This window comes from Oncorhynchus mykiss, chromosome 14 (genome assembly GCF_057628025.1).
Source record: "Oncorhynchus mykiss isolate SJ-2025 chromosome 14, ASM5762802v1, whole genome shotgun sequence".
Classification (NCBI taxonomy): Eukaryota; Metazoa; Chordata; class Actinopteri; order Salmoniformes; family Salmonidae; genus Oncorhynchus; species Oncorhynchus mykiss.
Window position 1 is genome coordinate 18,958,167 of NC_143035.1, and position 26,944 is coordinate 18,985,110.

The 26,944-nt window shown below is 42.0% G+C and overlaps 1 protein-coding gene across 4 annotated transcripts in view; it reads right to left on the reverse strand.

Moving 5' to 3' along the window:
* LOC110488940 (follistatin-related protein 5) overlaps positions 1-26,944 on the reverse strand; it is a 190,084-nt gene that overhangs the window by 60,490 nt on the left and 102,650 nt on the right. For all 4 annotated transcript variants that reach the window (XM_036943081.2, XM_090198514.1, XM_090198513.1 and 1 more), the window contains exons 5-6: positions 6,485-6,681; positions 3,464-3,584 (exon numbers count right to left, since the gene is read on the reverse strand). In XM_036943081.2, the coding sequence (XP_036798976.1) occupies positions 3,464-3,584; positions 6,485-6,681 (318 nt within the window). The remainder of the gene's footprint in view (positions 1-3,463; positions 3,585-6,484; positions 6,682-26,944) is intronic.

Sequence of the window (26,944 nt, forward strand, 5' to 3'; positions counted from 1 at the left end):
CACTAAAGGCATGTGAATACGCAAGCTATATTTGATAACGGACCAAACTTCTGGAAGACAAGACATTCTTGTATCCTATTGTGAAACAACGAGCACTCTTCTACAAAGGCTATATATATCCTGTTAAAATTGGTTCCATGTCGCAAAAATGCAATTTGTCATGGATTTAAGTTAGAAATGATGTGAAATCCTCCCGTGGAGACTGATAAGGCCCAATTGGCTATTGTCTCAGTACCTCAAGTGATTTTGAGGATATTTCCAGGGGAAAAAAAGATGGAAAAGAAAAATATATTTTTTTGTTAAAGCATTTCAAATTTTTCTAACACATAACACATTCTGCAAAAATCACACTTTTGGAAAATGGATCAAATTTAACAGCACTCCTTGAAGCCAGTGAGCAGAATGCTCCATGGGAGCTTGTCGTGAGAAAGCATGATGATCCATTAATTGTCAATGCGCCGCGAGCAATGAATAAGACCAGAGTTGTCTTAATGGAGGCAGGCAGGCCCAGAAACCATTTTCATCTGCCGCTGCCCTGAAGAAAACGAGGCTGTCTCCTTTGGTTGTCTAATAATGATCCATAGAGAAGAGCCAGAGTTTAAGTAAACTAATTTTGTATCTTTGCAAATCCACATTCAGATCGAGGAATTTTGGAGCTCATAAGAATCGGCAAATTAAAGATCAAATAAGCTGCTGAGATCGTTATTATGTTCTATATGGAGAAAGAACAATACTTGAACTGTTTACTTAACTACCGGCATGAATAACTTCCATCGCTGACATCAATGTGGTTCATTCCAAATAAAAAGGGATAACTGATTAACATAGGCTACCGAGGTGTGAATCCTCTTAATAGACGATACGCCATTTGACATTAACTGGTATACCCTAGACTTATATAACGTTTTCCACACCGATCACCTTTATGGTGCGTCCCAAATGGCATACTATGCCCTAGTTAGTGCACTACTTTTGACCAAGGCTCATTAGGGCCCTGTAACGGCTGATTTCTTCCTCTTCCTCTGAAGAGGAGGTGTAGCAGGGATCGGACCAAAGCGCAGCGTGGTTAGTGTTCATCATGTTTAATAAAGACGATAAACTTGAACACTACAAAATACAAAACAACAAATGTGAAAAAAAATGAAACAGTTCTGTCTGGTGCAGACACACAAAGACAGAAGACAACCACCCACAAAACCCAACACAAAACAGGCTACCTAAATATGGTTCCCAATCAGATACAATGACTAACACCTGCCTCTGATTTAGAACCATATCAGGCCAAACATAGAAACGGGAAAACTAGATGGTGGTGCACTACATGGTGCACCATATAGGAAATAGGGTGTCATTTGGGACGCAGGATTAGACTGTGCAATGGCAAGCTACTACGCAAAACACAAGTGACACGTTTCAAAGCCATGGGGTCCATCGGCCTGTCACCAACCATCAACCTCTGGATCAATACTTCAGCCACTGACTACTACAGACAGTCACTGGCAGACAGCCACTGACGGACAGCCACTGACGGACAGCCACTGACGGACAGCCACTGACGGACAGCCACTGACGGACAGCCACTGACGGACAGTCACTGACGGACAGTCAGCCAGGAAGAAAATAAAGCATGTACACCAGCAGCTCTTTCCTTCTCCTCATCTATTCAGAAGCTGCCAATGGGTTCTCATAGATATAAACCCTCTAATATTTAGTGTTTGATCCTACAAACAAGACTTAGCGATACAGTGACATCTGCAACCTTGGTATTTTACCCTCCCCACTCCCTAAGGTTAAGGTGACATCAAATATACAGGACGTGAATGCCTTATCTGTCCTAAACCCGGAGTGCATTACATTCACCAAGTTATTCAAGGATGGCAATACATAAGACTATCTGTAGTGTGGCAGACATCATTTCATTTCTATCAGTAACTTGGTCTAATTAAAAGCCATCATTCCTGCTAGATATTTACCTTACTGCTAGCTGAAGCGATTGATTTTTATTTTCTTGAATATGGGATGGAGGCAATGAATTATGCATGGACGTTAGTGTCTTATCTTTAACAGTGACAAACAACGTTGCTGTGATTTGAATATTCCAAGTTGTATGCAAGGCCTTATTAGCAAAACAGACACACATCCTGTGAAAGACAGGTCTCATTTTCATCGGGATTGTTGGCTAGTTCTGCATTTACTGCTGTTATTTGCAAAATGGTACTATATTTCTAAATATACTGAATCAACAAATGTCCTATACAAGTAATCTTATGGTATTATGTTTTATTGGAGCCCATTGACTTGGCTAATGAGACCTGTGAACTGGAAAAATAGGACTCAACTAACATTTAGTTGTGTAGTTAAGTGCTACACGATCTGAAGCGACAGTAGTCAGCGCCATCATTGAGGTTCACCTAACTTTTTGTTTATCTTCTTATTTTTTACGTTCACTTACATAAAACATCTGCAACAATAAATTAAAATGGTTAGAGTGATCACAAAACCTTTTGCAAAGCTGGTGGTATTTAAGGCTTTGGTATAGCGGCTATCTTTACTGAGGTAAAGGGAACACAGAGGCATTGTGTTCATAATGCACATGAAAGCTGGAGGTCTGTAGATTTAATGGGTTTACCTGTTCAATATAATCCTAACTGAAAACTGTTTCTACCTCTGGACGTGTAACACATTCTTAGCCTTATCTGAATTTAGCTTTGGGTGAAAAGAGGGCATTCAAAAGGACTATGAATGCTAAGGGACTGAAAGGCTGGAATGACATTCAACTCCGTAGTGAATAGTAGGCTTCTCACATAGACTAAGAGACGGCTAAATTATATCAAGCTCACCATTGCTTGGTTGGATCCTACAGAGTAAATGGGCACGAGCATTAATACACGTTGTGCAATTTCATGAATTTTATCAAACGGGGTTCATGCTTTCTCAGTCTTATATTTTAGTGGTTTGTCATGAATATTAACTAAGTAAAAGAACTAGCTGCCATAGACAGGGAGAAAAAAAGCTCTCCCTTAAATAGCCTATGATGAATTGTAAATCTCCCACAATTAAAGCTCGAGCGATGAGAACTGGTCTGGTCATTCAGAGAGATATGAACAACTTTTGGTAGTGTAGCTATTGTATAGGAATGTATAAAAAAAAGTTCAACCATGGTTTTGAGTAAACAGTAAACATTGTAAACAGTTTTATCCACTTTGCTGTCACATAAAGGCATAGGTTACTTATAAAGTTTTTAACTCTATGTGTCTGAAAGCATGTCTATTGTCCAATTCAACACAACCTGTGGAGGGTATATTCTTCAAATATCCTTGTCAAAAAATGAAAAAGGAAATGGTAATACAAAGAAAAGAGAAAAATATACACATGGCACTCAAATACACACTTGAGTATTTTACACAACCTTACCACCCTGAATGACAAAACATAAGCATGATCAGTTGATCCTGCCACTCACCAAAAGCTGTATAGAACTCGTCCTTTGCTAGGTGCTCGTCGTCGTTGATGTCGTTGTATTTGAGAAGGTCAAACAGGGTGCACTCAGAGACCTCCTTGAAAAGACCTTCCTGCTTGATGACCTGCAACAGAAAAATGCATTGAGACGTGGGCAAGTAAGTAACTTATAGTTAAAGCTCATTCTAGACCTGGGCAAGTAGGTAACTTACAGTTAAAGTTAAGTCTAGACCTTGACTAATATGTAACTTACAGTTAAAGCTAAGTCTAGACCTGGTCTAGTATGGAAGTTACAGTTAAAGCTAAGTCTAGACAGTAAGTCTAAGTCTGGTATTTTGGCATCTGGGGTTTGCTTTTTTCTTGTACCTTTTCCCCTCCATCTCCATTTTTTGGCGCTGAAACCCGGGAACCAACCATGGAACTTGGATTTCTAATGTTACAGCATAGAGCATGCAATGTAACACAATCAATTATCTTTCTAAGTATGTGGTTTCTAACCTAAACTCAATTTCACATTTAAGTTTGACCTTGATTGTCTATTGATCTCTTATTTCTGGAAGTAAATATGCTGAGGAAACCCTTTTTCATGGTGCAAAGACCAGTTATGTTTTATATAAGGTTTGAAATAAATCACATCTCGGGGCGACATTCACTCATCCATCATTATAGATCAGCTGTCATAAAGCTTGACAAAATGTTACTGCTTAATGAATCATCCTCTACTTTGTCTTTTTCCCTGCAGCGTTTTGGCTATGCTTTCTGAACACTTATTGAACTAAAAGTGTAAGCTATGTAGAATGATCACAATTTGTTTGACGATTGAACCTCATTAGTTACATTTGAAAATGTTCTTCAAGCCATCTGTGTATGATAATGCACTAGAAATGTATTGAGCTCTGTCACTTCACAGTGCATTACAAGCATTCATAAAAGGCTATGTCTCCTTTTAAATCAAATCAAATCAAATCAAATTTTATTTGAGAAAATCTACAACAATACTTGAATGGCAATTGTATGCATTCATAATGCATTACCTAGGCACAATTGGTTCAGAGAAAGTATTATCAAAAAACATGGTATTCCAAAGTATTCTCTGCCTTCCTGATTGGCCCCATGGCAGATGGTTTGATTAAGGGAGATGGTAATATCAGAGTGGCTGTGTGTCACCCTAGTCTTTGGTGATTCTCACACCATCTTTTTAATGTTTTATGTCCCGGCCTGAAATCAAACCATCTTTCCCATGCTCTGTAGTTGATGTTCGGGTTGGATGTACTGGCAGAATCGACCCATCTGATTGCAACAACATAAAGAAGGGGATCAGTGTCTGAAGATTGTGTGGAGGGAGGGAGTGCACCACCCCCTCCACCCAGACATGCACACACACACACGCATGGAATTACACACACACACACATCCCCACACATAAACACACACCATGCCAAGCCTGAACCTTTTAACTAAACTAACAAAATGACACGCATTATGCTAGAGAAACAGCTGTAACGTGTGTTCGGAATGCAGCCACAGTCCGTGTCAAATTAACACCCCATTTACAGAGGCGACGGGACATTAGACGGTCAGTCAAATGTAACACCTCTTTTACAATGAACAATTACACAAATAGCAGACTCGTAAACGAGGTCTGAAATTATCGGTCACATCAAATTTGTATAATTTAACATGGCAAGAGTGAAGAGCGAGGAAATTAGTTATTTTACTGATTGAATTCTCGGCCATAAGTGACCTCTGTGATGTGACATAGATTAAGGTCAACTGTGTCAACGTCTGAGATTCAGAATGAACGACTGCGGTGTGCTTTTGTAAACAAGACATTAAAAACTTTGCCTTAAAATAGCTACAACACGTTTGTACTGTATACCGTATGTACTGTGTGTCAACATCACCATATGCCTCAAGGTTTAAGAGAGACTGTAGCATTTTCCTGTGAGGAATGACTTAAAACCAACATGGTGTTACTCAATCTGTGCAGTGGATGTTTATGGACAGACTGACATTCAAACACTTGGATAGACGATGGCTCATAGCTTGGTGTCTAGCCCTCAGTGTCATCCGTAGTTTAATACCTTTGGTATCTATGGTTACTACCTAAAGCAACTTTCCAATGTGTCAACGGGGCATATTTGCATATTCAAAGAAAGCCTAACACTTTATTTCACCCACTTTGCATTGATTTGTGCTCTCATCTCTGAGCTGAAAGCCTCGCTGTTATGTAAAAAAAAAAATGCAAATGATATGAAAATATAGTTTAATAATATCAGAGCTGTTGGCAGTAATCAAATGGGGCACTTTGTATAAAAAAAAGTGAATGCATAAGAATATGAATCAAGCTAGTTTCCTCTCTCACATCATTCCAATAGAGACTGGCGGAATCAGAGTGCCGCTGGATATATTAGTATGAAACTGACCTGAGAGCAACTGAAAGGTTATTTAAACCAGTAGTAGTTGCCTACCTATTCATTATTTAAATGCATGGCATATAAACTAGTCCTCAGGTACTGTGAGACATGTATTTATTATGCGTAAAATTTCTTATTTTCTCACGAAAGCATCTCAAATCTCCCTTTTCAACCACGCTTTCTGGCAACAACAGTCAAAGCCAGCATTCTCCCATGAGCGGAAAGTTCCTTTGACTTGGATTATTATATTTCGAAAGATTTAACGGCAACTCTTTGTACCTCGCTTTACGAATTAAAAACCAAATGAAGGGAATAAAATGGAAAATAATGCTGAGGGCATTAAGATGGCTCATAGTAAACTCCTAGTATAGTAAACACAATGTTTAGGTTCTGTTTGTTTAAGCTTTTCAATACAAGGAAGGTGCGATGGCATGGCTACTGACATGTGGGAGAGACATTTACTGTGGATTTATAGTCTACCCTCATGTCCACACTTGTGACAGTTCACTACTCCTTGGTGTGTAGCAAACACAATGTTGGGATGTTGTTGGTTTTCCCTTTTCTTCAAAGCACTTATTGACATCCAAGTCCCACCCTCATCTCCTCACCTGTGATAGTTCACTACTGTCTACTCTCCTGCTACCATCTGCGTCGAAGCGCTTAAACACAACATCGACCAGCTTCTTCCTGGTGGCCATGTTATTTTTATGGCTTCCACGGTTGCCAGTTGCCATGTATCTCTGGTCATACATGTCCAGAATCTTGGTCTTCAGCCTCTTGTAGTCACTCAGTCTGCAGTTGTCATCTGAGGAACAACAACAAGAGAGAATAAGTTAGTGTCTACAATTTCTGAATCATGTAAGACACATATTAGGGTCAATGGGCACACCTGTGTGCTAATGAGTCTCTGTTAATGCAGAATATTAAGGTAAAAGCTTTCATGAAAGGAGCTGTTTGAGTTAGAAATGTCAGTTGTGTCACTTCATATGTAAACCACCCAGTACATTATGAAACAGTACACTGTAATTCAAATGTCAGTTGTGTCACTTCATATGTAAACCACCCAGTACATTATGAAACAGTACACTGTAATTCAAATGTCAGTTGTGTCACTTCATATGTAAACCACCCAGTACATTATGAAACAGTACACTGTAATTCAAATGTCAGTTGTGTCACTTCATATGTAAACCACCCAGTACATTATGAAACAGTACACTGTAATTCAAATGTCAGTTGTGTCACTTCATATGTAAACCACCCAGTATATTATGAAACAGTACACTGTAATTCAAATGTCAGTTGTGTCACTTCATATGTAAACCACCCAGTACATTATGAAACAGTACACTGTAATTCAAATGTCAGTTGTGTCACTTCATATGTAAACCACCCAGTACATTATGAAACAGTACACTGTAATTCAAATGTCAGTTGTGTCACTTCATATGTAAACCACCCAGTACATTATGAAACAGTACACTGTAATTCAAATGTCAGTTGTGTCACTTCATATGTAAACCACCCAGTACATTATGAAACAGTACACTGTAATTCAAATGTCAGATGCCTTGTTTTCCACATAATATGTACAAAGAATTACATGTGAGGCAGAATGTTTTCCTTCTTATTTTGGTCTCTGCCAAGGGAGTGTTATTAAGCTCTTAACTTTACCATATGTACGATATCAATTAATTATGTTAATATTCTGATCACAAGTATTGGCATCCAAATCATAATAGCAACAACCTCACATGATCAACTCTATTTAGATTTTAAAAAATGTGTACTTTTTTTGTCAAACCTACCTGACATATTTAACCTAACTGTCAAAAACCCACCAGGGAATTCCTAACACTCATTAAACTTCATCCTGGAATACACTGTTTTCTGTTTTGCATGTTCAGGGGGAGGGGGTGCATCAGCATTGTGAGTGTGCTAAATGGCAATGCTTTGTATGACTGCTTTCCCTAAGATAACATGAACAATGACTTCAAACTTACAGCATTGCACCTCCAAAAAAGACACATCAACGTCAACAGAAAGCCATCGATGAGCGAAATCATTGCTCAATGTCAAACACCAACTCTGACAGTAGGAGGAAAGCTTATGATTTTTATTTGCAATGCACCATCACAGGAGACTCATCAAAAGAGTCAACTACAATAAATATTTAGCATAGAAGAGTTACGAGCAAAAAATAATGACTGGAACTTGTTGTTCCAACACATGACATATAGTAAAACTTATTTTCTTGTATGCAGAGAAGTGTCACTCTCATAATGACAGCTCCATTGGCTGTTGTCAATTACGAAACACCCGAGTAGACTTTGTTTTCATCCAATCCAAAAAGAAAATGCAAAAGTATGAAAGAAAGTTTCAGGGAATGTTTTGAGTTACTTTAGACAAGTGTTCTCAAAAGTGGCGTAACACATTCAGTGACAGACAGTCATCCCAAAGCTGGAGCCTTCAAAGACACAGCCTCTCCAGGACTGTGGCATCACCTGTTACAGTGTGTGACTGTGCACCATTTGACCGCCAAGCGCCGCACATCATGAAATTGCCTAATTTCTGACAAGCCTTGGTGATAGAAAAACTGCCGTCCTCAGAAATGGCAGAATGAATAAAAGATAAATGGCTGCTAGCCCTAGCCCAGGGGATATGAAGGTCAGTGTCATCAAAAGCCCTGGACACACAGGGACAGACAGACAGACAGACAGACAGACAGACAGACAGACTCACTCTCTTTTTATATAATACAAACACACACAGGTACAGACATTAGTGAGTATTAATTAAAGGGATTCTTCAGTATTTTGGCAATGAGGCCCTTTATCTACTTCCACAGAGTCAGATGGACTTCTAAAATGCAGTTTGAAGGAAATTGCTATCTTGTGTTGGCGCAATGTCTATGGGTATCTGCTTGCAAGGACTTCCAATCATTGCGCTAATGCTAGTTAGCATTGGCGCTTCCTCCTCATTTCCAAAATCCCAAAGTATCCCTTTAACAGCCATGGTAGCAAATAAAAAACTAAAAATATATACTTAATGGGAAAATGTGCTACTTTTCAACCTTATATTCATTATCTCCACCACCATACCAGTGACTACATATGTGAAAACAGCGTGTTTCTATTATCTGTGTTTAAAAATATAAGAAGTTCCTAAAAATGTCACCGCGAATCTCATAAGCTGTGAAGGAATACCCATACTAACACACTGTATATTACATACACTGACTTCCGGCGCCGACAGAGATGGCCGCCTCGCTTCGCGTTCCTAGGAAACTATGCAGTTTTTTGTTTTTTTACGTGTTATTTCTTACATTAGTACCCCAGGTCATCTTAGGTTTCATTACATACAATCGAGAAGAACTACTGAATATAAGATCAGCGTCAACTCACCATCAGTACGACCAAGAATATGTTTTTCGCGATGCGGATCCTGTGTTCTGCCTTACAAACAGGACAACGGAGCAGATCCTATGCAGCGACCCAAAAAAAAGACTCCGAAAGAGAGGGAAACGAGGCGGTCTTCTGGTCAGACTCCGGAGACGGGCACACCGTGCACCACTCCCTAGCATTCTTCTTGCCAATGTCCAGACTCTTGACAACAAGGTTGATGATATCCGAGCAAGGGTAGCATTCCAGAGGGACATCAGAGACTGTAACGTCCTTTGCTTCACTGAAACATGGCTCACTGGAGAGACTGCAGCCAACGGGTTTCTCCACGCATCGCGCTGACAGAAACAAACATCTTTCTGGTAAGAAGAGGGGCGGGGGCGTATGCCTCATGGCCAACGTGACATGGTGTGATGAAAGAAACATACAGGAACTCAAATCCTTCTGTTCACCTGACTTAGAATTCCTTACAATCAAATGTAGACCGCATTATCTACCAAGAGAATTCTCTTCGATTATAATCACAGCCGTATATATCCCCCCCCCCCCCCCCCCAAGCAGACACATCGATGGCTCTGAACGAACTTTATTTAACTCTCTGCAAACTGGAAACGATTTATACCTGGAGGCTGCATTCATTGTAGCTGGGGATTTTAACAAGGCTAATCTGAAAACAAGACTCCCTAAATTTTATCAGCATATCGATTGCGCAACCAGGGGTGGAAAGACCTTGGATCATTGTTACTCTAATTTCCGCGACGCATATAAGGCCCTGCCCCGCCCCCCTTTCGGAAAAGCTGACCACGACTCCATTTTGTTGATCCCTGCCTACAGACAGAAACTAAAACAAGAGGCTCCCACGCTGAGGTCTGTCCAACGCTGGTCCGACCAATCTAATTCCACACTCCAAGACTGCTTCCATCACGTGGACTGGGAGATGTTTCGTATTGCGTCAGATAACAACATTGACGAATACGCTGATTCGGTGTGCGAGTTCATTAGAACGTGCGTTGAAGATGTCGTTCCCATAGTAACGATTAAAACATTCCCTAACCAGAAACCGTGGATTGATGGCAGCATTCGTGTGAAACTGAAAGCGCGAACCACTGCTTTTAATCAGGGCAAGGTGTCTGGTAACATGACCGAATACAAACAGTGCAGCTATTCCCTCCGCAAGGCTATCAAACAAGCTAAGCGCCAGTACAGAGACAAAGTAGAATCTCAATTCAACGGCTCAGACACAAGAGGCATGTGGCAGGGTCTGCAGTTAATCACGGACTACTGGAAGAAATCCAGCCCAGTCACGGACCAGGATGTCTTGCTCCCAGGCAGACTAAATAACTTTTTTGCCCGCTTTGAGGACAATACAGTGCCACTGACACGGCCTGCAACGAAAACATGCGGTCTCTCCTTCACTTCAGCCGAGGTGAGTAAGACATTTAAACGTGTTAACCCTCGCAAGGCTGCAGGCCCAGACGGCATCCCCAGCCGCGCCCTCAGAGCATGCGCAGACCAGCTGGCCGGTGTGTTTACGGACATATTCAATCAATCCCTATACCAGTCTGCTGTTCCCACATGCTTCAAGAGGGCCACCATTGTTCCTGTTCCCAAGAAAGCTAAGGTAACTGAGCTAAACGACTACGACTAGTGCTTTGAGAGACTAGTCAAGGACCATATCACCTCCACCCTACCTGACACCCTAGACCCACTCCAATTTGCTTACCGCCCAAATAGGTCCACAGACGATGCAATCTCAACCACACTGCACACTGCCCTAACCCATCTGGACAAGAGGAATACCTATGTGAGAATACCCTCCAAGCTTGTCATCAAGCTCGAGACCCTGGGTCTCGACCCCGCCCTGTGCAACTGGGTACTGGACTTCCTGACGGGCCGCCCCCAGGTGGTGAGGGTAGGCAACAACATCTCCTCCCCGCTGATCCTCAACACTGGGGCCCCACAAGGGTGCGTTCTGAGCCCTCTCCTGTACTCCCTGCTCACCCACGACTGCGTGGCCACGCACGCCTCCAACTCAATCATCAAGTTTGCGGACGACACAACAGTGGTAGGCTTGATTACCAACAACGACGAGACGGCCTACAGGGAGGAGGTGAGGGCCCTCGGAGTGTGGTGTCAGGAAAATAACCTCACACTCAACGTCAACAAAACTAAGGAGATGATTGTGGACTTCAGGAAACAGCAGAGGGAACACCCCCCTATCCACATCGATGGAACAGTAGTGGAGAGGGTAGCAAGTTTTAAGTTCCTCGGCATACACATCACAGACAAACTGAATTGGTCCACTCACACAGACAGCATCGTGAAGAAGGCGCAGCAGCGCCTCTTCAACCTCAGGAGGCTGAAGAAATTCGGCTTGTCACCAAAAGCACTCACAAACTTCTACAGATGCACAATCGAGAGCATCCTGGCGGGCTGTATCACCGCCTGGTATGGCAACTGCACCGCCCTCAACCGTAAGGCTCTCCAGAGGGTAGTGAGGTCTGCACAGCGCATCACCGGGGGCAAACTACCTGCCCTCCAGGACACCTACACCACCCGATGTCACAGGAAGGCCATAAAGATCATCAAGGACATCAACCACCCAAGCCACTGCCTGTTCACCCCGCTATCATCCAGAAGGCGAGGTCAGTACAGGTGCATCAAAGCTGGGACCGAGAGACTGAAAAACAGCTTCTATCTCAAGGCCATCAGACTGTTAAACAGCCACCACTAACACTGAGTGGCTGCTGCCAACACACTGACACTGACTCAACTCCAGCCACTTTAATAATGGGAATTGATGGGAAATGATGTAAATATATCACTAGCCACTTTAAACAATGCTACCTTATATAATGTTACTTACCCTACATTATTCATCTCATATGCATACGTATATACTGTACTCTATATCATCGACTGTATCCTTATGTAATACATGTATCACTAGCCACTTTAAACTATGCCACTTTGTTTACATACTCATCTCATTTGTACATACTGTACTCGATACCATGTACTGTATCTTGCCTATGCTGCTCTGTACCATCACTCATTCATATATCCTTATGTACATATTCTTTATCCCCTTACACTGTGTACAAGACAGTAGTTTTGGAATTGTTAGTTAGATTACTTGTTATTACTGCATTGTCGGAACTAGAAGCACAAGCATTTCGCTACACTCGCATTAACATCTGCTAACCATGTGTATGTGACAAATACAATTTGATTTGATTTGATTTGATACTTAATGAGTATATACTACATACTATATACTAGTAGTTCATTTTAGAATACCGTAAACAAACAGTATCCTTTCAGTTGAGCGTACTAGCTCTTCGTCGGTCTACCTGAAGTTGATGTTGCTGCTATGCTCTTGCTAGTTAGTTAGCATAACAAATTATTAGTTAGACATTTTACAACATCGGGTGTGTTCCTAAATTCAATCTGGAGTGCCAGAGTGTGCTCTGTAAAATCAGAGCATTGTCAGATTGTTAGTTTGTAAATTAGGAGCATTTCACTCTCGGAACGCACACTGGACGCTCAGGCTGAGGAGTAGGGTTGATTTGAGCATTCTGACCTTACAACGGCAGTCAAGCATCTAAGCTAACGTTGGCTAGCTTGCTAGCTACTTCCAGACACAAATGAGGCCACTCTGACCATTTTACTCGCCCTTGCAGAACTGGTTTGGCAGTTTTCATGTTATCCAGAGTGTTGGTAACTGTACTGTAACTGTGCTGATGGCACCAATTTAATGATGCTTTTTGCCAACATTTAATGACACTGGCCATATTCAACGGGTGTTGGGGAGCTCGTAAATTCATTATTCTGTGCTGTGGTACACTCAGAAGAGAGTGATGTGAAATTAGAGTAGATAGCCAGAACAAATGTCCATTGAGAACGCACAACGACTATACCATTAAGCTAAGCTACATTTGGCGGGAATAATCAAGTCAATAAACATTGGGTAGTTGGTTAGATAGCCTATAGTTAATACACTGGAAAGTTTGATGTATAAGTAGCCAACTAACGTTAGGTAACGTAAACTCGTACATCGCCTTGGTCCGTACAATTGCCCTTATTTTAGCGCCCCAAAAACGTTATACTTCCGGATCAAATGTAATGTCAATACCATTGTAAAGCACAATTTCTCCCTTTTCCAACAGAATCAATTACAATTACAATTACTGCACATTTATGCATAATTCAAGCAGGCAATGAGCTCCGTCTGGTCTTTTTCTAAATGGCGGGTGGGGAAGCAAAACTAATGTGTGATAGTGAGAAGGAGAGATGATGTAGGAAAACTGCTTTTTTTTAACTCGATCTGTCCAACTTATCACTTTATCGCCTCTAAAATGTAAATAAAACACTATAAAGAGTTTATATAATGTGTCATTACATACCTATTCGAAGGTTTGTGTCGAATTTGAATCTGGTTTTTAGGGCGGTGCTAAAGTGATCATAGAAGTAAACAGCAGCTTTGAGAATGATGATCGCATGCAATGATGATGCAAAAAATTACTAGGTATCCCCCCCTTACCCCGTCACTGTCCATTTCTTGTTTTTAAAGGATGAGAGAAGTGCTACACCTGGTGGAGAGAGATTGTAAGACAGAAATAGTTGCTTTATGCGTGCTGTACGTCAAGGTGTAACGGAGGGTCCATTTTTTCAACTTTTCTCCAATACTATAGAGCCGTTACCATTTTGATCAATGCTTGAATAGAAACCTAGTTCACAACCCCAATTTTGAAGTCAACACAGTCGCTACAGTCCCATTAGTTTTCTTTGTAGCCTCGTTTGAATGTTGCGGTTGCGCACATTTGTACGGAATGGGGTGAGTTTACGTTAGCCAGCTAACAACATACCGGTACATGCTGCTGTAAAGATATGCTATCTGGTTCGTAAGGACAGTGTAGCTAACAATTTGTCATCCAATATAACGTGTAAGGTAACTCATTTGAAAAGTCATAATTTTATTACATTGCTCAACATTTTCTTAACATTTGTCATAATTAGTTAAAGCAATGCATGTGTATCTGCTCTCGTTGTACTGCATATTTTCAGCCATTTTCTTCAAATCTGAAAACAATGTGAAGCCACGTCCATTTCCTGAAGAATTGCATTATGGGCCCTAAAGTACAAAAATAGTGTCCTCTGTGTGTATACTTCATATTTTTGTGAATTTAGTATGACATCCAGGAACTTTTGGCATACTAACTATAGTTGAAGTCGGAAGTTTACATACACTTAGGTTGGAGTCATTAAAACTAATTTGACATCCACTCCACACATTTCTTGTTAACAAACTATAGTTTTGGCAAGTCGGTTAGGACATCTACTTTGTGCATGACACAAGTAATTTTTTCAACAATTGTTTACAGACAAATTATTGAATTTATAATTCACTGTATTACAATTCCAGTGGGTCAAAAGTTTACATAGACTAAGTTGACTGTGCCTTTAAACAGCTTGGAAAATTCCATAAAATGATATCATGGCTTTAGAAGCTTCTGATAGGCTAATTGACATAATTTGAGTCAATAGGAGGTGTAACTGTGGATGTATTACAAGGACTATCTTCAAACTCAGTGCCTCTTTGCTTTACATCATGGGAAAATCAAAAGAAATCAGCCAAGATCTCGGAAAAACAATTGTAGACCTCCACAAGTCTGGTTCATCCTTGGGAGCAATTTCCAAACGCCTGAAGGTACCACGTTCATCTGTACAAACAATAGTACACAAGTATAAACACCATGGGACCACGCAGCCGTCATACCGCTCAGGAAGGAGATGCGTTCTGTCTTCTAGAGATGAACGTACTTTGGTGTGAAAAGTGCAAATCAATTCCAGAACAATTCCATTTTGATTTTTTTTAAATGTGTACTTTTTTTTGTCAAACCTACCTGACATATTTAACCTAACTGTCAAAAACCCACCAGGGAATTCCTAACACTCATTAAACTTCATCCTGGAATACACTGTTTTCTGTATTGCATGTTCAGGGGGGGGGGGGGGGTGCATCAGCATTGTGAGTGTGCTAAATGGCAATGCTTTGTATGACTTCTTTCCCTAAGATACCATGAACAATCAAACTTACAGCATTGCACCACCAAAAAAGCCATGGCATGCTACACCAAACACCAACTCTGACAGTAGGAGGAAAGCTTATGATTTGTATTTGCAATGCACCATCAAAGCAGGCTCGTCAAAAGAGTCAACTACAATAAATATTTAGCATAGAAGAGTTGCGAGCAAAAGAAAATGACTGGAACTTGTTGTTCCAACACATGACATATAGTAAAACTTATTTTCTTGTATGTAGAGAAGTGTCACTCTCATAATGACATCTCCATTGGCTGTTGTCAATTACGAAACACCTGAGTAGACTTTGCTTTCATCCAATCCAAAAAGAAAATACTAAAGTATGAAAGAAAGTTTGAGGGAATGTTTTGAGTTGCTTTAGACAGGTGTTCTCAACAGCAAAGGACAACAGCAGCAAAGGACCTTGTGAAGGTGCTGGAGGAAATAGGTATAAAAGTATCTACAGTAACTGTACCTTAGCCAAATACATTTAAACTCAGTTTTTCACAATTCCTGACATTTAATCCTAGAAAAAATGCAGTGTTTTAGGTCAGTTAGGATCACCACTATATTTTAAGAATGTGAAATGTCAGAATAATAGTAGAGGTAATTATTTATTTCAGCTTTTATTTCTTTCATCACATTCCAAGTGGGTCAGAAGCTTACATACACTCAATTAGTATTTGGTAGCATTGCCTTTAAATGGTTTAACTTGAGTCAAACGTTTCGGGTAGCCTTCCACAAGCCTCCCACAATAAGTTGAGTGAATTTTGGACCATTCCTCCAGACAGAGCTGGTGTAACTAGACAGGTTTGTAGGCCTCCTTGCCCACACATTTTCTATAGGATTGAAGTCAGGGCTTTGTGACGGCCACTCCAATACCTTGACTTTGTTGTCCTTAAGCCAATTTGCCACAACTTTGGAAGCATGCTTGGGGTCATTGTCCTTTTGGAAGATTCATTTACAACCAAGCTTCAAATTCCTGACTGATGTCTTGAGATATTGCTTCAATATATCCATGTAATTTTACTTTCTCATGATGCCATCTATTTTGTGATGTGCACCAGTCCCTCCTGCAGCAAAGCACCCCCACAACATGATGCCGCCACCCCCGTGCTTCACGGTTGGGATGGTGTTCTTCGGCTTGCAAGCATGCCCTTTTTCATCCAAACATAACATTGGTCATTATGGCCAAACAGTTCCATTTTTGTTTCATCAGACCAGAGGACATTTCTCCAAAAAGTACGATCTTTGTCGTACTTCATTTTGGTTTTTCCATGATGTCAAACAAAGAGGCACTGAGTTTGAAGGTAGTCTTTGAAATACATCCACAGGTACACCTCCAATTGACTCAAATGACATCATTTTCTGGAATTTTGAAGGGGCAGTATTGAGTAGCTTGGATGAAAGGTGCCCATATCAAACGGCCTGATCCTCAGTCATAGTTGCTAATATTAGCATATTATTAGTAGTGCTGGATAGAAAACACTCTGAAGTTTCTAAAACTGTTTGAATTATGTCTGTGAGTATAACATAACTCATGTAGCAGGCAAAAACCTGAGAAATTCTCCACTTCCTCTTTTTTTCTGGAGGTGGCAGATTTTAAACCAAGGTCTCATTGAAATTACAGCAAGATGTGGTTGAGTTTTCACTTACTACGCCTTCCACTAGATGTCAGTAGTCAATAGAACTTTGTCTGATGACTCTAATGTGAAGGGGGGTCGATTGACACAGGAAATAGTCACCACAGCCATGAGTGGACCACGCTTTCACCAGGCGTGTTCACAGATGAAGGACGTGCGATCCATCACTTATCTGAAGTCATTCTAATTCTCAGGTTGGAACGTTATTCAAGATATATGTAAACAACATTCTAAAGATTGATTCAGTACATCGTTTGACATGTTTCTACTGACTGTTACGGAACTTTTGGACATTTTGTCACGTTATAGTGGAGGCGCGTTGTGACTTTGGAATTGTATATCAAACGCGCTAACCAAAGTAGCTAATTGGACATAAATAACGGAAATTTTCTAACAAATCAAGCATTTATTGTGGACCTGGGATTTCGAGGACTGCATTCTGATGAAGTTCATCAAAGGTAAGGAAACATTTATCATGTATTTTCAGGTTTCTGTTGACTCCAACATGGCGGCTAATTTGGCTAATGTTCTGAGCTCTGTCTCAGATTATTGCATGGGTTGCTTTTTCCGTAAACTTTTTTGAAATCTGACACAGCGGTTGCATTAAGGAGAGGTATATCTACAATTACATGTTTATAACTTGTATTATCATCTACATTTATGATAATTATTTCTGTTGAAACGATGTGGCTATGCAAAATCACTTGATGTAGTGAATCTAGTGAATCTAACGCGCCAATGTAAACATTTTTTTTTTATATAAATATGGACTTTATCAAACAAAACATGCATGTCTTGTGTAACATGAAGTCCTATGAGTGTCATCTGATGAAGATAATTCAAGGTTAGTGATTCATTTTATCTTAATTTCTGTTTTTTGTGAATGTTATATTTTGCTGGAAAATTGCTGTGCTTAATTGTGGTTTGGTGGAGACATAACATAATCGTTTGTAATGCTTTCGCTGAAAAGCCTATTTGAAATTGGACACTTTGGTGGGATTAACAACAAGAATAGCTTTAAAATTATATAAGACATGTATGTTCTAGGAATTGTAATTATGAGATTTCTGTGGTTTGAATTTGGCGCCCTCTATTTTCACTGGCAGTTGTCATATCGATCCCGATATCGGGATTGCAGCCATAACAGGTTTTATTAAAGGCACAGTCAACATAGTGTATGTAAACTTCTGACCCACTGGAATTGTGATACAGTGAATTATAAGTGAAATAATTTGTCTGTAAACAATATTTTTTTCTTGAACTGCATTGTTTGTTAAGGACTTGTAAGTAAGCATTTCACAGTAAGGTCCATGTAACAAATAAATATTTGATTTGATCTCTGTTATTCTAGTGTTTATAGACAAAGTTATGTTGTCCGGCACATGTAACAAATACAAATTTGATTTGATCTATGTGAGGGATCAGCCCAAAACTACACGGCAGGACCTGGTCAATGACCTGAAGAGAGCTGGGACCACAGTCTCAAAGAAAACCATTAGTAACACACTATGCCGTCATGGATTAAAATCCTGCAGGGCACGCAAGGTCCCCCTGCTCAAGCCAGCGCATGTCCAGGCCCGTCTGAAGTTTGCCAATGACCATCTGGATGATCCAGAGGAGGAATGGGAGAAGGTCATGTGGTCTGATGAGACAAAAATATAGCTTTTTGGTCTAAACTCCACTCGCCGTGTTTGGAGGAAGAAGAAGGATGAGTACAACCCCAAGAACACCATCCCAACCATGAAGCATGGAGGTGGAAACATCATTCTTTGGGGATGCTTTTCTGCAAAGGGGACAGGATGACTGCACCGTATTGAGGGGAGGATGGATGGGGCCATGTATCGTGAGATCTTGGCCAACAACCTCCTTCTCTCAGTAAGAGCATTGAAGATGGGTCGTGGCTGGGTCTTCCAGAATGACAACGACCCAAAAAACACAGCCAGGGCAACTAAGGAGTGGCTCCGTAAGAAGCATCTCAAGGTCCTGGAGTGGCCTAGCCAGTCTCCAGACCTGAACCCAACAAAACAATCTTTGGAGGGAGCTGAAAGTCTGTATTGCCCAGCGACAGCCCCGAAACCTGAAGGATCTGGAGATGGTCTGTATGGAGGAGTGGGCCAAAATCCCTGCTGCAGTGTGTGCAAACCTGGTCAAGAACTACAGGAAACGTATGATCTCTGTAATTACAAACAAAGGTTACTGTACCAAATTAAGTTCTTCTTTTCTGATGTATCAAATACTTCTGTCAGGCAATAAAACGCAAATGAATGACTTAAAAATCATACAATGTGATTTTCTGGATTTTTGTTTTAGATTCCGTCTCTCACAGTTGAAGATAAAAATTACAGACCTCTAAATGCTAGGAAAAAAGTAGGAAAACCTGCAAAATCGGCAGTGTATCAAATACTTGTTCTCCCCACTGTATATATATATATATATATATATATATATATATATATATATATATATATATATATACATATATATATATTATTATTATATTGACCCATTCATCGACCTGGCCAAGGCTTTCGACTTTGGTCAATTTTGGTCAATCACCACATCCTCATCGGCAGACTCAACAGCCTTGGTTTCTCAAATGATTGCCTCGCCTGGTTCACCAACTACTTCTCAGACAGAGTTCAGAGTGTAAAATCTGAGGGCCTGTTGTCCGAACCTCTGGCAGTCTCTATGGGGGTGCCACAGGGTTCAATTCTTGGGCCGACTTTCTTCTCTGTATATATCAATGATGTCGCTCTTGCTGCTGGTGAGTCTCTGATCCACCTCTATGCAGACGACACCATTCTGTATACTTCTGGCCCTTCTTTGGACACTGTGTTAACAACCCTCCAGGCGAGCTTCAATGCCATACAACTCTCCTTCCGTGGCCTCCAACTAATCTTAAATTCAAGTAAAACCAAATGCATGCTCTTCAACCGCTGCCTGCAACTTCCAGCCCGTCCAGCATCACTACTCTGGACGGTTCTGACTTAGAATATGTGGACAATTACAAATACCTAAGTGTCTGGTTAGACTGTAAACTCTCCTGCCAGGCTCACATAAAACATCTCCAATCCAAAGTTAAATCTAGAATTGGCTTCCTATTTCGCAACAAAGCATTCTTCACTCATGCTGCCAAACATACCCTCGTAAAACTGACCATCTTACCGATCCTCGACTTCAGCGATGTCATTTACAAAATAGTCTCCAAAACCCTACTCAAAAAATTGGATGCAGTCTATCACAGTGCCATCCGTTTTGTCACCAAAGCCCCATATACTACCCACCACTGCGACCTGTACGTTCTCTGGCTGGCCCGCGCTTCATACTCGTCGCCAAACCCACTGGCTCCAGGTCATCTAGGTAAAGTCCCGCATTATCTCTGCTCGCTGGTCACCATAGCTGCACCCTCCCGTAGCACACGTTCCAGCAGGTATATCTCACTTGTCACCCCCAAAGCCAATTCCTCCTTTGGCCGCCTCTCCTTACAGTTCTCTGTTGCCAATGACTGGAACGAACTACAAAAATCTCTGAAACTGGAAACACTTATCTCCCTCACTAGCTTTAAGCACCAGCTGTCAGAGCAGCTCACAGATCTCTGCACCTGTACATAGCCCATCTATAAATAGCCCAAACAACTACCTCTTCCCTTACTGTATTTATTTATTTATTTATATTGCTCCTTTGCATTATTTAGTATTTCAGTATTTCTGCTTTACACACTCATCTACTGTCAAATCTACCATTCCAGTGTTTTAATTGCTATATTATATTTACTTCACCACCATGGCCTATTTCTTGCCTTTACCTCCCTTATCTCACCTCATTTGCTCACATTGTATATAGACTTATTTTTCTACTGTATTATTGACTGTATGTTTGTTCTACTCCATGTGTAACTCTGTGTTGTTATATGTGTCGAACTGCTTTGCTTTATCTTATCTAGCCAGGTCGCAGGCCTAGCTGGTTAAATAAAGGTAAAATAAAACATTTATAAAAATCTATGTTATTATACTGCCCCAGATATGATATTCCAGTGTCTCGTGCCCCAGTTATGTTGTTATCGTGTCTTGTGCCCCAGCTATGTTATTATAGTATCTATTGCTCCAGCTGATATTCTAGTGTCTCGTGCCCCAGTTATGTTGTTATCGTGTCTTGTGCCCTTGCTATGTTATTATCGTGTATAGTGCCCCAGCTATGTTGTCTAGTGCCCCAGCTATGCTTTATAGTGCCCCAGCTATGTTGTCTAGTGCCCGAGCTATGTTGTCTAGTGCATCAGCTACTGTCACGTCCATTGTTGGAATGAGACCAAGGTGCAGGGTAGTAAGCGTACATCTTTCTTTATTTTGATGAACACCAAAAAAATAAGATAAAAAAAGATAAACGAACATAAAGTTCTGCAGGCTATATAGCAACTAGCAAAATCAAGATCCCACAAACTAAAGGGGGAAACAAGGATGCCTAAGTATGATCCCCAATCAGAGACAACGATAGACAGCTGCCTCTGATTGGGAACCTTACCAGGCCAAACAAAGAAATAGGACAATTAGAATGCCCACGCAAATCACACCCGACCTAACCAAACAGAGAAATAAAAAGGCTCTCTAAGGTCAGGGTGTGACAGCTACAGTATGTTGTCTAGTGCCCCAGCTATGTTGGCTTGTGCCCCAGCTATGTTGGCTTGTGCCCCAGCTATGTTTTATAGTGCCCCAGCTATGTTGTCTAGTGCCCCAGCTATGTTGTCTAGTGCCCCAGCTATGTTGTCTAGTGCCCCAGCTATGTTGTCTAGTGCCCCAGCTATGCTGTCTAGTGCCCCAGCTATGCTTTATAGTGCCCCAGCTATGTTGTCTAGTGCCCCAGCTATGCTTTATAGTGCCCCAGCTATGTTGTCTAGTGCCCGAGCTATGTTGTCTAGTGCATCAGCTACTGTCACGTCCATTGTTGGAATGAGACCAAGGTGCAGGGTAGTAAGCGTACATCTTTCTTTATTTTGATGAACACCAAAAAAATAAGATAAAAAAAGATAAACGAACATAAAGTTCTGCAGGCTATATAGCAACTAGCAAAATCAAGATCCCACAAACTAAAGGGGGAAACAAGGATGCCTAAGTATGATCCCCAATCAGAGACAACGATAGACAGCTGCCTCTGATTGGGAACCTTACCAGGCCAAACAAAGAAATAGGACAATTAGAATGCCCACGCAAATCACACCCGACCTAACCAAACAGAGAAATAAAAAGGCTCTCTAAGGTCAGGGTGTGACAGCTACAGTATGTTGTCTAGTGCCCCAGCTATGTTGGCTTGTGCCCCAGCTATGTTGGCTTGTGCCCCAGCTATGTTTTTTAGTGCCCCAGCTATGTTGTCTAGTGCCCCAGCTATGTTGTCTAGTGCCCCAGCTATGTTGTCTAGTGCCCCAGCTATGTTGTCTAGTGCCCCAGCTATGTTGTCTAGTGCCCCAGCTATGCTGTCTAGTGCCCCAGCTATGCTTTATAGTGCCCCAGCTATGTTGTCTAGTGCCCCAGCTATGTTGTCTAGTGCCCCAGCTATGTTGTCTAGTGCCCCAGCTATGTTGTCTAGTGCCCCAGCTATGTTGTCTAGTGCCCCAGCTATGTTGTCTAGTGCCCCAGCTATGTTGTCTAGTGCCCCAGCTATGTTGTCTAGTGCCCCAGCTATGTTGTCTAGTGCCCCAGCTATGTTGCTAGTGACCTAGCTATGTTGTCTAGTGCCCCAGCTATGTTGTCTAGTGCCCCAGCTATGTTATCTAGTGCCCCAGCTATGCTTTATAGTGCCCCAGCTATGTTGTCTAGTGCCCCAGCTATGTTGTCTAGTGCCCCAGCTATGTTGTCTAGTGCCCCAGCTATGTTGTCTAGTGCCCCAGCTATGTTGTCTAGTGCCCCAGCTATGCTTTATAGTGCCCCAGCTATGTTGTCTAGTGCCCCAGCTATGTTGTCTAGTGCCCCAGCTATGTTGTCTAGTGCCCCAGCTATGTTGTCTAGTGCCCCAGCTATGTTGTCTAGTGCCCCAGCTATGCTTTATAGTGCCCCAGCTATGTTGTCTAGTGCCCCAGCTATGTTGTCTAGTGCCCCAGCTATGTTGTCTAGTGCCCCAGCTATGTTGTCTAGTGCCCCAGCTATGCTTTATAGTGCCCCAGCTATGTTGTCTAGTGCCCCAGCTATGTTGTCTAGTGCCCCAGCTATGTTGTCTAGTGCCCCAGCTATGATGTCTAGTGCCCCAGCTATGTTGTCTAGTGCCCCAGCTATGCTGTCTAGTGCCCCAGCTATGTTGTCTAGTGCCCCAGCTATGTTGTCTAGTGCCCCAGCTATGTTGTCTAGTGCCCCAGCTATGTTGTCTAGTGCCCCAGCTATGTTGTCTAGTGCCCCAGCTATGTTGTCTAGTGCCCCAGCTATGTTGTCTAGTGCCCCAGCTATGTTGTCTAGTGCCCCAGCTATGCTTTATAATGCCCCAGCTATGTTGTCTAGTGCCCCAGCTATGTTGTCTAGTGCCCCAGCTATGTTGTCTAGTGCCCCAGCTATGCTTTATAGTGCCCCAGCTATGTTGTCTAGTGCCCCAGCTATGTTATCTAGTGCCCCAGCTATGTTGTCTAGTGCCCCAGCTATGTTGTCTAGTGCCCCAGCTATGTTGTCTAGTGCCCCAGCTATGTTGTCTAGTGCCCCAGCTATGCTTTATAGTGCCCCAGCTATGTTGTCTAGTGCCCCAGCTATGTTGTCTAGTGCCCCAGCTATGTTGTCTAGTGCCCCAGCTATGTTGTCTAGTGCCCCAGCTATGTTGTCTAGTGCCCCAGCTATGCTTTATAGTGCCCCAGCTATGTTGTCTAGTGCCCCAGCTATGTTGTCTAGTGCCCCAGCTATGTTGTCTAGTGCCCCAGCTATGCTGTCTAGTGCCCCAGCTATGTTGTCTAGTGCCCCAGCTATGCTGTCTAGTGCCCCAGCTATGTTGTCTAGTGCCCCAGCTATGTTGTCTAGTGCCCCAGCTATGTTGTCTAGTGCCCCAGCTATGTTGTCTAGTGCCCCAGCTATGTTGTCTAGTGCCCCAGCTATGTTGTCTAGTGCCCCAGCTATGTTGTCTAGTGCCCCAGCTATGTTGTCTAGTGCCCCAGCTATGCTTTATAGTGCCCCAGCTATGTTGTCTAGTGCCCCAGCTATGTTGTCTAGTGCCCCAGCTATGTTGTCTAGTGCCCCAGCTATGCTTTATAGTGCCCCAGCTATGTTGTCTAGTGCCCCAGCTATGTTATCTAGTGCCCCAGCTATGTTGTCTAGTGCCCCAGCTATGTTGTCTAGTGCCCCAGCTATGTTGTCTAGTGCCCCAGCTATGTTGTCTAGTGCCCCAGCTATGTTGTCTAGTGCCCCAGCTATGCTTTATAGTCCCCCAGCTATGTTGTCTAGTGCCCCAGCTATGTTGTCTAGTGCCCCAGCTATGTTGTCTAGTGCCCCAGCTATGTTGTCTAGTGCCCCAGCTATGCTTTATAGTGCCCCAGCTATGTTGTCTAGTGCCCCAGCTATGTTGTCTAGTGCCACAGCTATGTTGTCTAGTGCCCCAGCTATGTTGTCTAGTGCCCCAGCTATGTTGTCTAGTGCCCCAGCTATGTTGTCTAGTGCCCCAGCTATGCTTTATAGTGCCCCAGCTATGTTGTCTAGTACCCCAGCTATGTTATCTAGTGCCCCAGCTATGTTGTCTAGTTCCCCAGCTATGCTGTCTAGTGCCCCAGCTATGTTGTCTAGTGCCCCAGCTATGTTGTCTAGTGCCCCAGCTATGTTGTCTAGTGCCCCAGCTATGTTGTCTAGTGCCCCAGCTATGCTTTATAGTGCCCCAGCTATGTTGTCTAGTGCCCCAGCTATGTTGTCTAGTGCCCCAGCTATGCTTTATAGTGCCCCAGCTATGTTGTCTAGTGCCCCAGCTATGTTGTCTAGTGCCCCAGCTATGTTGTCTAGTGCCCCAGCTATGTTGTCTAGTGCCCCAGCTATGCTTTATAGTGCCCCAGCTATGTTGTCTAGTGCCCCAGCTATGTTGTCTAGTGCCCCAGCTATGTTGTCTAGTGCCCCAGCTATGTTGTCTAGTGCCCCAGCTATGTTGTCTAGTGCCCCAGCTATGTTGTCTAGTGCCCCAGCTATGCTTTATAGTGCCCCAGCTATGTTGTCTCGTGCCCCAGCTATGTTGTCTAGTGCCCCAGCTATGTTGTCTAGTGCCCCAGCTATGTTGTCTAGTGCCCCAGCTATGTTGTCTAGTGCCCCAGCTATGTTGTCTAGTGCCCCAGCTATGCTTTATAGTGCCCCAGCTATGTTGTCTAGTGCCCCAGCTATGTTGCTAGTGACCTAGCTATGTTGTGAGATGAGTGCCGTTGTTTACCCCTACATAATCCTTTGTGAAAAAGTCAAGTGGCTTGAGAAATATATACCGTCTTGTACAGCAGCACTTTTTTGGTCTTTTTTATCTTTATCTTTACCTTTAACTACATTGTTGGAAAAGGACCCGTAAGCAAATGTTTCACTGTTAGTCTACACCTGTTGTTTACAAAGCATGTGACAAATACAATTGTATTTTATTTGTTCTCAATGGTTGTCTTGAACTCAAACACCCCTACATTCAACCAACTTGAACAACATCTGCAACCTTCAAGTCTTTGCTACAACAAGAATATAATAAAGTATATTTATTTCAATTTGAACCAAGGCTTTCTGAAACAGCTCTTCAGCAATGCATTCTGAACTGCAAAAAGACTCCTCTCAAGAGATTTAAATATGTTGTGATAGACCCATCAGCGAGTCGCTTTACCCCTGGAGTGCCTCTGTATAATGCAAGCTCTGTCAACATTGTTCATGACGGAAACGTATGACCGCTCCAAGAGACCCGAGAGACAGCATGTAAAGCAGTCGCCATGGATGATTGGCCCTCTTGATGGGGATTTTTTTCACCCCCGCCACAGACTCTCATTCAGGCTTTGTAACGCAGAGTGTGCAACCTTGGTTTTGAAAAAAGTATTCTGGTCACGGCGGACCGATGTGACACTAAGTGGCTCGCTAAGCTCCACTGCGAGAGACCCGTTGCGTGTTATTAAATATAATGGACTGGTGAAATAATTAGCAGGTCAGCTCCCCCTTCGGGGATGAGAATATTTGGGCGAGCAGACGCACCCATATGCAACATATTGATTGGAAGCGGCTGACGGATACGTTTTGGATCCTTCACCAACGTCATCAAGGAAGAACTGTCGATGGAAAAGTGGAATATAGCAATCAAACAGAGAAATAGTTCTCAACACTTGGGGTCCTCATGTTGAATCATTGAATTATGCCTTGTCCAATGGCTTTGCTGCATGGTGAATCTGAAAGAAATCACTTCTCTTTATTCTGTCAAGTCATCTTTGTTTTTCATTCCCCCAATTATAGATAAGAAGAGGGCTCCAGTCAAGATGATAAGACGGAGAATAGATGTAATGTAATTGTGTCTGCTGTTAAGATCAATCCATACTAATTAAATCCTCAGTTGCCTTTTTAGTTAAAGCTGTTACAGTTCTTTGGGGCAAAGATGATAGATGATCAAAGGAGGTCAGTTCAGGGCTTTTGTCTCTTGTTTCTTCATATGTTATTTGAAATTAATAAGTTAAGACCTAGATTCTATCAGATCAATCGTTCCGAAGATAGCCGAAATTGGTGAGCTGCTGCTCTTGTGATCATTGTCAGGAAGCCACACCCCTTTTTATCATCGTAGCCCTTTCCTGCAATCAAATGCCCTAGTGGCTTCATGGGTGGAACGTTAATAATATTTTTCATAATTCCATTATTTTTTATTTTTTTTGTAATGTTTTTTTTTTAAACAAAAATCCAGTGATTCCATGTCAAACGGTTTTGTTATATTTCAGTCTTCTGTAAAGTATATAAAGTGTAATATTGGGATGCAAACTCAAAATCGAATACATTTCAAC